The sequence below is a fragment of the Trachurus japonicus genome, chromosome 6 (assembly GCF_045865225.1).
Source record: "Trachurus japonicus isolate A0001 chromosome 6, Traja_1.0".
Taxonomy (NCBI): domain Eukaryota; kingdom Metazoa; phylum Chordata; class Actinopteri; order Carangiformes; family Carangidae; genus Trachurus; species Trachurus japonicus.
The window spans coordinates 2,105,041-2,118,107 of record NC_140912.1 but is presented as its reverse complement, the minus strand read 5'-3'; the positions used below and the strand labels follow the sequence as shown (position 1 = coordinate 2,118,107).

The 13,067-nt window shown below is 41.2% G+C and overlaps 1 protein-coding gene across 1 annotated transcript in view; it reads left to right on the top strand.

Annotated features, from left to right (window-relative positions):
• Positions 1 to 1,009: 1,009 nt before the first annotated feature.
• The window catches only part of lrp5 (low density lipoprotein receptor-related protein 5), a 75,324-nt gene continuing 63,266 nt past the window's right edge, over positions 1,010 to 13,067 (top strand). Inside the window, exon 1 of the mRNA XM_085778261.1 lies at positions 1,010 to 1,271. Coding sequence (XP_085634387.1) covers positions 1,187 to 1,271 — 85 coding nt within the window. The 5' untranslated portion in view covers positions 1,010 to 1,186. The remainder of the gene's footprint in view (positions 1,272 to 13,067) is intronic.

Sequence of the window (13,067 nt, the reverse complement as noted above, 5' to 3'; positions counted from 1 at the left end):
CAACAATAAAAAAGGATCACCTTCATCATCAGGACAATGAAAAAAATTATGACTTTAAACTATAAACATGCAGGCAAGCAGCAGCTCAGGCTGCACTGGTCATCAGTTGTAATATTCCAGAAAATGATGTTCATAAAATCCTATTAGGCTATAATATTATCAAGATTATATATATTTTTTACTTCTCATGACTCATGATGTTTTGATTTTACCCTTATAATGGCATTATTATCATAATATTAAACCAAGTAAAATATGTGTCAACGCTTTAATAAAACATTTTGTCATTTACAAAACATACATCTATATTATAGGACTTATTATTATTAAATTTTATGCACAGCTCCACTTCTTCCTGAAATAAGACAGCTCGTTTATTTCCTGTCTTACATTATTTGACCAACTGATTAATCCAGGTGTGCCTGATCATTGTTGTGAGGTCAGACACACCTGGATTAATCAAATGGTCCAATAATGTAAAACAGGAAATAAACGAGCTGGCTTATTTCAGAAAGTAGTGGAGCTGTGCATAAAGCCCATTCTGTCCCGAAGAACCCATATGATGGAGCAGACCTTTAAAACCCGGTTCCATTGATGTAAGACTGTACCAGAAGGATTGTGAAGTTAGCAACGCACTAAACCTTCTTTACTTTATCAACATATAAACATTTGCATATTAATTATATTTATACTGTATTAATAGTATAATAATATATTTGAGGATCAGAAAAATCTTCCACTTTCCTCCAGGACCCAGCCATGTTCTGGCATCCATGGAGTAACTGTCTCTTCTTCTGCTTTACAAACTCACATGTTTCATCACCATCAACACATAGAAACGCACTTGGTGGTACTGTAGTATAAATAGCCTACTATAAAAGTTAAACTATGGAAATTGAGAAAAAAAAAATCCCATTGCCTCGTGTTGGATGACGTCACACCACGTCCTGCCCTTTCTCTCCGTGCGCGAGCTCGACAGTCCCAAAGTATAAAGTAGCGCGAGCGCCTTAACTGGGAAAAAAAAAAGTGTAGACGACAGAGGAGCGCACACACTCCCGTGCAGCCAGCCACACATCTAGCTGTACAGCGGGACACGGGCCCGTATGCGGACTCGAACACACGGATAAGTGGAAACCTCGGTACAAGTTAATTAAGGAGTAAAATAGCCGAAAATGGAGCGGGAGTTATGGATTTAGAGCGCAGAGGAGTTGCAATGGGCGGTCTGCTGCTGGTGCTGCTGCTGAGGAGTTGCCTGCTGTCGGCGGTTCACGGTACGTTGACTTTTTGTTCACAACATGGATCCTTAGGGAACAACGACCGTGGAGCCACCGGGACGAAAAGCGTTAATAACACTGTAGTTACGGCGGTGAATGTGAGTGTGTGTGTGTGTGTGTGTAGTGGAGGGGGCTCGCGCTCCCTCCGCCGTCCCCCACACTCAGACCGACGGCAACAATAGCTGCGACTAGTCCGTGTCTGAAAGTTGAAGTTTTTATGTCCCAAGGGTACGACAACACAGTAGCTGCAGCGAAAGTGTCGAAACTTGGGCTCGGTGTGCGCCACGCACCGTGGACCAGACCCGGCGTGGCTCCACCGACCTGCCGCGGTGCTCACCCACCGGACTTTAGGTAGTTTAGATATGTGGGGAGCAGAAATGAAGTTTGGAGTCAGCCTGGGCTGTTTTCTCTTCTCGGGCCTCGGCAGCTCCAGCCATTCCTGCTCGGTGTCGGGTGTCAGGCAGACCGCTTCAATGTGGAAAAGAAGCCGGGATGTTTATTTGGGAGAGAAAAAAGTGTGGCTGCTGGACACGTTAAAGACTCACAGCCTTGGGGATCAATGTCTTTATGAGCCATACTTTCTCCACTGGCTGATTTGCGGTCTTGTTTAATCGCCTGAATCTGGCCAGCCAGAGGCGGAGCTTAGCTTTCCTCTCATGTCAGGTCTGAGGACCAGCTCCCATAGTGTGTATCTTAAAACTTCAAACTTCACATGTGAAGTTTTCTGAGAGTTCATTAAAAAAAAAAAACCCACCTCAGGTCACCGTTGTGGGTCAGTGGAAGATCCAGGTCTGCTGATGAGGAGAGTGAACATTTTCATGAGAGAGGTGACCTTTACTCTGCCCTTTACGTCCCTATGTAACTGACGGTATCAGTGATGGGGCACACTGCACTGGTTTTCATAGGAAAATGATGGTTACACTGACTTCCAGATGCTGAGTGGAGGTCACACTGTCAGCTTTGAATCTGGCTTGAAAGGTCCATTTGGCCGACCCGACGTCACTCTTAATAGATTTTTATCTGGAGCATTTTTCTGAGTCTGCTTCCAGATCACTTCCTCAATAAACCAGCTAAACATGATGGTTTGGGTCCAAAGGGCAGATCTGAAATCATACTGATATGTAACGTGTGAGGAATGATAGGCTGGAAGAAAATGAGAAATGAAGCTAGAAAATGGCCCACCTGGCCCGATCTGACCTCTGATAACTCTTTTAAGGGATTTTTATCTGGAGCATTTGGTCTGCTTCCCGATCACTTCCTCAATAAACCAGCTAAACATGATGGTTTTGGTCCAAAGGGCAGATCTGAAATCATACTGATGTGTGAAGTGTGAGGAATAATTAACTGGAAGAAAATGAAATTATAGCTACAACAGGCTGGGATGGTGAAGACTGATTAAGGAGAAAGTTGAAGTGAAACACACATCACTTACCTTCTTATGGTCACAGACAGAATCAGTGCATCATATCCTGTCAGGTTTTTACTAACACTCATAGATCAACACAACTGAATCACATTTTAAAGAGAAAATATAATATATTATATAAAGCCACATGGCACAAACAGTGGTAGGCTACAGATGTTCCGTGTGACTGTTAATTTCATCCCTTTTTTGTGTCTCTCTTTACACACTTTTCTAATGTACCTTACTCAATTGTTTCCTCACGGTGTTAGAAATATAGATTATTTTTATCACAGCGCCAGCACCACGCTTACTTATTTAGGCCTATATTTTTGTTGTAGTTTCATTTTGCCTCAGTTTGTTTGTGGGGATTAGGTAAAATATATTATTTAAGGGGGATTTCAGTGAATTTAATCTGAAGAGGTGTCACGGTTGAGCCCACACGGTCCTTTTATCTCGTCTCAAAGTCTCATTAGCCTCAAATATGAATGTGTTGCTTTTAATGTTTTCCAGAACAACCCTGGCTATTAGTTGTTGTTTTTTCTTTGCTTCTGTTTAAAACTGAAGAAATGTTTAATATGACAGGTTGTGATACATGATAGATAGATGTTTATAATATTGCTTTTACTACGATCCTGGAGTAAAATGTGACTTGTTACAGAACAGCGACACAACTCATCAGTGAAGTCTGCCAGCTGTTTATTTAAGCAGTATCACTTGAACTGAATCACAGCGGAGGGCTGCATTAGAATCAACCTCAGACTATGATTTGTTTGTTTGCATCATGTATTTGGCCAAAACCGACACAATTAGTTATGTAACTGGTCTGGTCTGGCACTGACTGGACTATGGTGTCCAGACTTCTTCCCTTCATCCGCCTCTGATAACCAGACATCATTTAATTCAAATGTTATTTCATCTTTGTAATATAAGGCTGATTAATTGTTCCCAGAGCTGTTGTTCTCTATATCAGTAATGACTTCCATCCTATCAAATGGCTGGGTTAGAACTAACAGTTGCATAAGATAGCTTAAAACGACATCATAATCAACAGCAGACCAACATACCTTCACTTGGAGCTACTAATCATTCTGACTCTGTCCAGGCCAAGGGTCATGATTTACAAACACATCACAAACAATAAAGGAAACTATAATGCTATTACTGTGGTGGGATTGCTGCTTCTAAACTGTAGTAGTAGTAGTAGTTTATTTGATCTTTTACACAAAATTGTTTACAGTTGAGCATCAATCACAGTCAGTCAACCTTCCATAATACCATCATTCCTTCAACTAGTTCATAAATAGATGGAAAAGGTGTAGGCTGAAGCTATCTAGCTTATAAATGCCGACACTCTTCATGGTTTCAGAGTCATAGAAAGAAACAAGTATCCAATAATTAACAAATAAAGCCAAAAAATAAAATAAATAAATAATTAAACAGCATTTCAGTTGCAATCAACACCCAATTAATCGATCCTGTTTATAGCTTTCTATCATACTATGTTTTAATCTATTTTTAAATTGTGTTATGTTTTTGCATTGTTTGAGATCCTCTGTCACACAGAATATTATTAGGGAGTAATTTTTTCTTGGCTTTGTATATTATCTGTGTGCAGTTTTGATTTTTACTAAGTCAACAAACTTTAATACTCTCCATTTGATAAACAGATTATTGGTGTGGTGGTTGTATCCTGCATGATTTACTATCCTTATGGCCCTTTTTTGCATGATACAAATAGGTTGGAAGTTAGTTTTATAGATGTTTCCCCAAATCTCTACACAGTAGACAGGTAGCCTATGTGTTACACTGCATGTGTGTTGAAGGTGTGTTGAGCTGAGCTGCTGAAACTCCTCCTCCTCCTCCTCCACTCCTCTGAGTTCAACTTGTGAGGTTCCTTTACCCGTGTGCGGGAGTCCGTACTCAGTGTAGAGAATGTAGTGTGTGTGTGTGTGATGGTCCTGGCCTTTGGCTGGGCTGCGGTGAAGAAGTGATTGGCTCAGGTCGGTCCTGAAGCAGCCAGGATGATTTCCTGCGCTCGGCACCGAGGTGACAGCATGTACCCACACTTCACACACACCGGCCAAAAACACCACAGCAGTGTCAGCACACTGCCAGGCAAACATCACAGCTGTGTGTGTGTGACAGAGAAAGGCTGTTGTAAAGCGTTTAGTAGTGTATAAAGGCCTTTTTTTTTTTTTTCTATAAAGTCAGACTTTTAATACTGTTTCTAGACTGCTGTGAAAACATCATTGCCATTTCCAGGTGGTTTCTATGGAGATCTCTGTGCACAGTAAAAACATTAACAACAAAACCCCAGGTTAACGACAACATCTGCACCATCGGCTACAGCCACACTGTGACTAGACCGACACTTCCTGTTTCTTTCTTCAGGACAACAGGACAGAATATAAAACACTGATTTAAATGTGCATTTTTAAAATGCATTGTCTTTTCATATATAAAATCACCAGACATGTGGTAAGTTGCACATTAAACAATATGATGCAAGTATAATAAGTAAATTACACTGATTTATCATCTCTGTGGAAGATCTGCACCAGTTCAGAGGTCGAAAGAAAGAAAGTGAGAGTAAGGACTGTTTCAGTGACACTTTGAAGGAAGTGCACAAAAGCACAAATGCACAAAAGTAGCATCACATCGATAGGAAGGTGTTTGGTGAGAATATTAAAAAGATACGACTCGTACTGGTTACTCTCTCTCAATCAAATTATGTCCTTTTTCTACCAAAATGAATGAGTATAATCATCTCTGTGTTGTCAGAGCTCATTTAAACGTGTCCAGTCCTCAGAGTGAGACATTTTGATGATTTATGGTTGTTTTTACTTAAACTTATTTTGAAGCTGCGCTCACTAGGGCTGTCACCTTTTGGAAAAATTACGTCCGAACCAATATCAGATGACCCGTAATTTGTTTGGATAAATTCAAATTTGAAGCCCAATCTTAGTGGATCTTAGTGGCTTATTGTGATAGTTGATGTGGATGTGAGGATGTTGAGGTCTGTTTGGGCCTTAGATTTAGCTCTCTGAGTCTTTGTCTAATTAAGTTGAAATCTGTATTTATTTTTTCACATCTAGTTTAGTGAGGCTTTGCATTGGGATCTGTGACCTGCTGGGTTTTACAGTCGTTTGTTTTATTCAGCAGAATGACATGTCATGAGTATGATAGGGAGAGAGAACCTGCCAGTTGTATACTTAACATTAGAAACTGTAAATTGTGAAAATGACATGATCTGTTTGTTTTTTACTGATATTGTGATATGAGACACAATTTTAGTAGGAATGGTTTGGTTGATTTGGTTCAATTTCACAAAAAAAAAACATAAAAATGAAAACAATGTGACTTTTCTTCTTGTATGATATGAACAGACGTGTTGCAAACATGTCACTGTACGTCCAGAGACAGTTTAACTTCACTGGCTCCTGCAATGCGGACATAACCATTTGATAATATTGATGAACTGCTACCAATGAATAAGATTGTTGATTCATTTTAAATGTATAGAAGTATGAAGAAGACCAGAGCTTCAAACCACATCGTAACCATCTTCTTCTCGATAGCTCATGAAAACGTCAGCTCTTCTTTTTAATTTAAGGATAAATGTATCTCATGTTTAACACCTCAGCACCAGCACGTTTTCCAAAGCCCCGCCGACATGTGAATAAGAGAAAATAATTTGAGAAATTTGTGTGGGCCACCAAAAAACACCTGGGAATCCTGGGTATTTCCTGTTCCCTTTCACATCTGAACCAACCATCAGCCTGCTCCATACGTGGATCCAGGCTTCACACACAGAGTCTGTTCTTTTGTTTGAATGGAAGCTCATTCGACACTCAACAAAACAGGGCAAGACCTGACACAGGCCGACTGACAACACAGCAGCTACATTCAACACTTCATTCATTAGGAAATGAAATCAAGGAGAACAAACAACCACAATGACAAATTTGCATTTTTTTTTTACTCTGAACCGAGCCTTTTATTTGCTGGACGTCATGTATAAATTGAAGTCTAATTTGATTGATGATGCCTATATCTACCAGTAAATGTGTTCCAGTCGGTGCCGGTGAATGAGCTGCATCAGGTTTTGAGTTGGTGAGCGTCAGACAGCAGAGAAAGAGTTTGGGGCTCGGAGGGAACTGTGAGGGGCTGAAGGTAAGGAGAAGAGATTTGGTGACAGTGCTGAGGAGGAATGTAAGGAAGAGATTGATATCTTTTCCTGTTTGTGTTGCGCTGGTGTGAAACTTGAGGAGGGTCTGCTGTTTGGATTTCAGACAAGTCTGATTTGAGGGGAGGAAAAAGACGGGAAAACGGGAGGACGGAGAGCAGACGGACGGGAATGAAATATAAATTGCAGAGAGAAGAAAGGGAAAGACGAAAAGAGGAGTGGGGGAGGAGACAGAAAAGATGGAGGGAGGGGGGGAAGGAGGAGAGGGGGAGAAATAAGACAGAAGGAGCAGAAATGGAGAGCGAGACAGAGAGAGAGAGAGAGAGAGAGAGAGAGGAAGTCTGTGGCAGTCTACCTTGATTTCTCTGGGGTCCTCTCACACATGCATGCACACACACTCACACACACACACACACAAACGCCCTTGTTTTGCTATGCTCATGGAGACCACCCCCACCCCCACCACAACACTAGCAAATAAATACCAAACCCAGTCCCAGTCCAAGTGTAGTCCTCGACCTGAAGTCTTGGTTCTCCAACAGACAGAGAGTAAAAAACGCACAGAGACACACACAGACAGACACACACACACACACACACAGGCTGCATAACTATGTTCCACACTCATCACACACATTTTTCTTGTCCCAACTGGGGAGGTGTGAAGAAAATCTCTTCCTTCCTCGCTACTCTACACACACACACACACACACACACACACACACAGTGCTCTGTTAAGATGGGCTCTGATAACATATAAAGCAACAGAGCCTGCTAACCTCCTCTTCACACACACCACAATGTGTGTGTGTGCGCGTGTGCACAGAAAGGGGTGCAGCAGTGCATTGTCCACACTTCGGAAACTTCTTTTGGGACCCTTCTCTTCTTTTCAGTCTGCCATTTGAATACCACCTCCTCCTCCCACCACACACACATACCCGCACATTCGCACTACCACACACACACACACACACACACACACACACGCCCAAGCCACATCACCCTTCTCACACTTTGATTGTTAATCCCATTGACAAACCAAAGTGCAGCTTCTTTGATTGTTCTTTTCTTGTATGTTGCACACACACACACACACACACATACACATCTATTTCCCACCTATCTATCTATTTTTAATTAGAGTAATGATAATTGTTGACAGAGGTGGCAGGATGCATTTATAAAGAAAAACAAAAAGTGTGAACTGTTCGTTTGTAAAGTTGTCACAATGACTTGTTTTCACAATTACAATCACGGTATTACTGTAAATTCCACAATTAATTAATTGTAAACATTTCTCAATACGGTTACTTTCCAAAAAAGATCATGTTGGAACCATATCGGGAGATCAGGGACAATCATTGTTAGGTAAATGTTAGCGTAAACATTTGGTATAGATGAGAAATAATCACTGAAATAATTCAAACATGTTCCCTGGGGGATTAACAATTGGTCCTATATTACTGTAATAGATACTTCAAATATTAGCCTATGCGTATCCACCTTTTTCCCAACGTCAAAAACGTAAGCCGGTTTTGCTCTTCCGGTGGAATTTTATGTTTACGTTTCCATGGTTTCGGTAGTCGAGGTAAATGCATGTTGTTGTTTTTTTCAATGAAAATCTGTAAAACGCATGGACCATCACACCTGCTTTTAACAATGGATATCGCACAAATCCGTGTTAAAAGCCATGCGTTTACCACAACGACTGAAGACCATGGAAACATAAACGTACAGTTCCACCGGAAATGCAAAACTGGCTTCCGGTTTTGACCATAGATGACGTTCGGAAACTTGTGGAATATGATTAGAAATGTAAATATATTTTGACTGTAATTGATTTTTACACCTTCATAGTGTTGTGAAATTAATTAATTAATTAATGCATAATGATAATCGTAATACTGTGATTATTTCTTTGACAATAATCGTAAGAAAATCTATAATCATGAATGACATCTCTATTCATTTGACCTGGTCTGACTCAGGTGTTCCTGCTGTTGTGTGTACTGGCTCACAGGGACTGTGACTTTTATACAGCAAATACACATACACAAGCACACACATTTATCTGCTTACATTCACACACATTTCACAAAACCTCCTCTCTAAAGCAGGCTACTAACAAACTATCAACTACATCACCTCAGATATTATAAAAACAAAACAACAGACAAATAGAGAACCACAAAGGCTGAATGTGTCTCGGTGCATGAGGACAAGAAACGTAGTTGTGGTCCTAAGAGTCTGTTTGTGTAGACTGTAAATGGAGGAGTTCAAAGCTCAAAGTCACAGTAGTACCAGTCATAAAATCCTGTTTGATTAATTGATGAAATATTTGGTGCTTTAAGGTCTCTTGTTTGGAGCAGTGTCCACACTGACAGAGGCAGTGTGACTGGATGCTGTGGGATTACAGAAGGCAGAGCTGTGCCAAACCACAGCGTAGCAGGTCTGCCACCCAGCCAGCCCCAAACCACAAAGCTTCCCCAGAGGCAGTGTCTCAGCTGCTGGGACAGAGGACTGAGCTACACACACACACACACACACACACACACACACACAGTGCAGCCTCAATGTTTGGGACGGTCATTTCCCTCTCATTCGTTAATAAACATTAACGTGTCATACGCACAGTTTGTCACACAGCTTGTGATTTTTATCTGTGAGATCAGAGAGACTCATCCCAGTCCCGGTCCTGGTCCTGGTCTTTCTCCTCTCCAGTGGCCTCTGCAGATTGCTGCCAGATGGTAATAATGCTGGAGGTTTTATGTTTTTGACAACTTGTGGTTGGACTTTGTTCCAGTACCAGCAGTCCTGTCTGGTTTCTATTTCGCCCAAGTTTGTTTGTTTTGGTGCTCAGGTGACCTGATCGTGTGTATGTTGTAGAAGATACAACAAGGATCAGTCATGAACCATCACTGAGGCTAAACTTCACCAAGACTGATTGATTAGTTTTCAGAATCAACTTGATGTGTCACTCTGGAACAAGTTGTTTGAAAGTTCATGAGTTAGTGACTAGTGTTTCAGTTTAACGGCGCTGTCGACAGCCAGAGCAGGAGACACATGTTGTCAACTGTTTTCTTGTCTGTTAAAACATCTATTGCATGTCTGTCCGTCCGTGGGTGAGGGACCTGTCCTCTGTTGCTCACCCTGACGTTTCTCTTCTCGCTTTCTTTTTCCCTGTTAAAAGGGTTTTCTTGGTGTTTTTCCTCAGTCGACATGAGGGTCTAAGGGCAGAGGATGTTGTTATGATGCTGTGTAAAGTAGGGATGTCACGATTATACATTTTCTTGGTACGGTTATTGTCAGAGTAATAATCACGGTATTAGGATTATCACGATTATTAATTAATTTCACAACACTATGAATGTGTAAAATCAAATATAGTCAAAATATAATTACATTACTCATTGTTTACACAAAATATTTCAAGTATCTATTAATATATGACCAATTATTAATCCCCAGGGGAAATGTTTGAAATATTCAGGTCATAAATTGTCATCTATACCAAATGTTTGCGTTTATTTGAATCGTTCTTTGTTTTGTTTTGCTTTTTTTTTAATTAAAAATGACACGCTAACATTTAAATTACTACCAATTCATTGTTACGTTAGGTAAATGGACCAGTATCTGTGCATTTACCTTTATTTTTGCGCACATCTGCCGATATAGATCCGACATAATCTTTTTCGTAAAGTGACGGTATTTAGGAACCTTTACGATTAATTAATTGTGCCGTTTAATATCACGATTAATTGTGAAAACAAGTAATTGTGACATCCCTAGTGTAAAGGCCTTTGAGACAAGCTGTTGGTAAAAATGGACTATACAAATAAAATTGCCTTGCCCTTGCCTTGCTATTATTTTAGTGTTGACTGTCTATCCATCCCATTTTCATTAAAAACACTCTTCCCCCTGACAGAGCTTCTTCAAATTTGGCACAAACATTCCAGTGTTTCCGCTAGGATTTTTTTAAGTAGTGGTGCCCACTGATCTGTAGTGAGACTGTTGTTATTCTTTCACCTGAGTTAACAAGGTGTAGATGAGTGAGTTTGGAGCTGACGAGAGGAGAGAGAAAAGGGAACGAGACGATGTGGCTGTAGACGCTGTGATATGACGACCCCGTCCCCGCTAAGGAGGAACTATGAAGGACTCAGCTCTAGGGATGGGCATTTCGAATAATTTTCTAACCGAGTATCCTAACCTTGTGCATCTTTATGCCGGGGAATAAATGCGCTGCATGCGCTCTGAGCGCAGCGCATTTATGCCGCGGCTGCCTCGGAGGAGAAAACTTTTTTTTCTTTTTTTTTTTAAATCATTAGCGGTGCTTATTTATTAGTCCACACTACATTTTGGTGCCTTCGGTCCTCTCTGCCTCGCATCGTTTCAGGAAATAACTGGGAAGGTTTCAGAATGTTTGTAAACTGAAAGCATATTTTCTAACAGACTTGATGACACCTGTCGTCTCCCTCCCGACGGCGTACGCCAAGGGAACCACCACAGATTCTTGTAAAAGGTTTGAAAGTCCGAGGCTCGATCCAAAAACACTTTTACACAGCAGAAAATCACATTGCTTGATCCAAAACTGTTTAACACTACAAAAAGCCGAACCACGGCATGATAATGTAGTTTGATCCGACACTAGACTGCGCTCTAACGTGCCGTTTTTTTTTTTAATCCTAGGTTAACTGGATAATAAATATATATCATATCATAACCGGATAGCAGATTGCCTACTCGGGTACCCGGGTACTCGGGTAACCGTGCACATCCCTACTCAGCTCAGCTGTGATGGAAAAGAGCTATTACTGTGTAGTGGAAAGGGGTGCAAAGTAATGCTAACTGGTAGTGGAAACCCTGCTTTACATTGTTTTAACATCTAAAAAAAGAGTTATCTTAAGCTAATAAGTCTACTTTTTCTCTGGTAAATCACTGCCCTATTTTCCAAGATGACACTCCTCTGACTCTCTGACCTGGAGTCTGGCTGCTTGACATGATGTCACTTTCAAGGCCGCGCTCTCGCTAGTAATTAACGTCGTTAAACAAAAAGAGTAGATACTGAGCAAGATAGTTATCTGGAGTTGACCTTTAGTACTCGCGAGTACCCAACCCAGTGCAGGACTCTGCTGTGAAGGTGGAGACCTGCGATGGTGGTGTATTTGAAAGAGCGGTGGCTAGGATTTAGGAATGGCGGCCCGCCACACTGCAATCACTGTGACTCAAGGATTCAAGATCAGTTTTTTGGTGGGCAAAGGTTAAAAGGTCAAGGTTGCATTTGAGACATGGTTATCAATCTGTGAGAACGAGATCTCGAAGGAATCTGGAGGTAAAAAGCGGGGGCAGGATGGCTGGGAGACCCCCTGCTGCTGTTAGCATTAGCTTTTCTTGTTTGTCATCTTTGTTGGGGCTCATCTCCCTCGTTTTCCCAGCGGTTGGGGAAACAAACTTTAATTGGTCTTGAGAAGCTGCAGCTCAGACTGAACATCTCTGCCATCGACAGCTTCCTGCCACCTTTTCCTCTGCTCAGCTGAATTCACTGCATCACTATCCCTTTTCTGCCGCTTGCTTGTTACTCACTGTCCTGTTCACTAAATGAAGCACTTGTCAGTGACTCAAAGCAATTCCAAAATAATGTCGGGTGTTGTCGTGCTCACACAGTGCGTGAGTAAAATCATTAGTTGCCCCTTATGAATGAATGTAGGGGAAACACTGCCATACACACACAGGCAGACAGCTTTTTGGCATGTTGAGCATGTTTCCATTTAAAACAAAATGAATAGGAACAAATATATGTAATTATGTTCAAGATAAACAAGAAGGCATAATAGCAGAATAATGTCATTCCTTGATTTCTGTGGTAAATAAAGAAATTAAACAAATCCTTATCCAGATCCCTACTAAGTATAGTGAAGGCATCATCAGAGCCCAGTTTAAAGGAATAGTTAATCATTTTGGCAAATTGGCCCATTGCCATGATCCCTATAGTCATAGCAGTAGGTTCGTTACCTTTAATTGTCGGTACAAGCTGTTTTTAGAACGGCGGAGCAGAGCCGCGAGCTGCTCAGAGCTACGCTACGGAGGCTCATGGGATTTTCTTGGTTTCCCTCATCAAACTCATCAAATACACAATCCAACAACTCCAAAACGCTCTGGTGGACAAGTTGTGACCTGCACATTCACCACGCTATGAGATAATAAC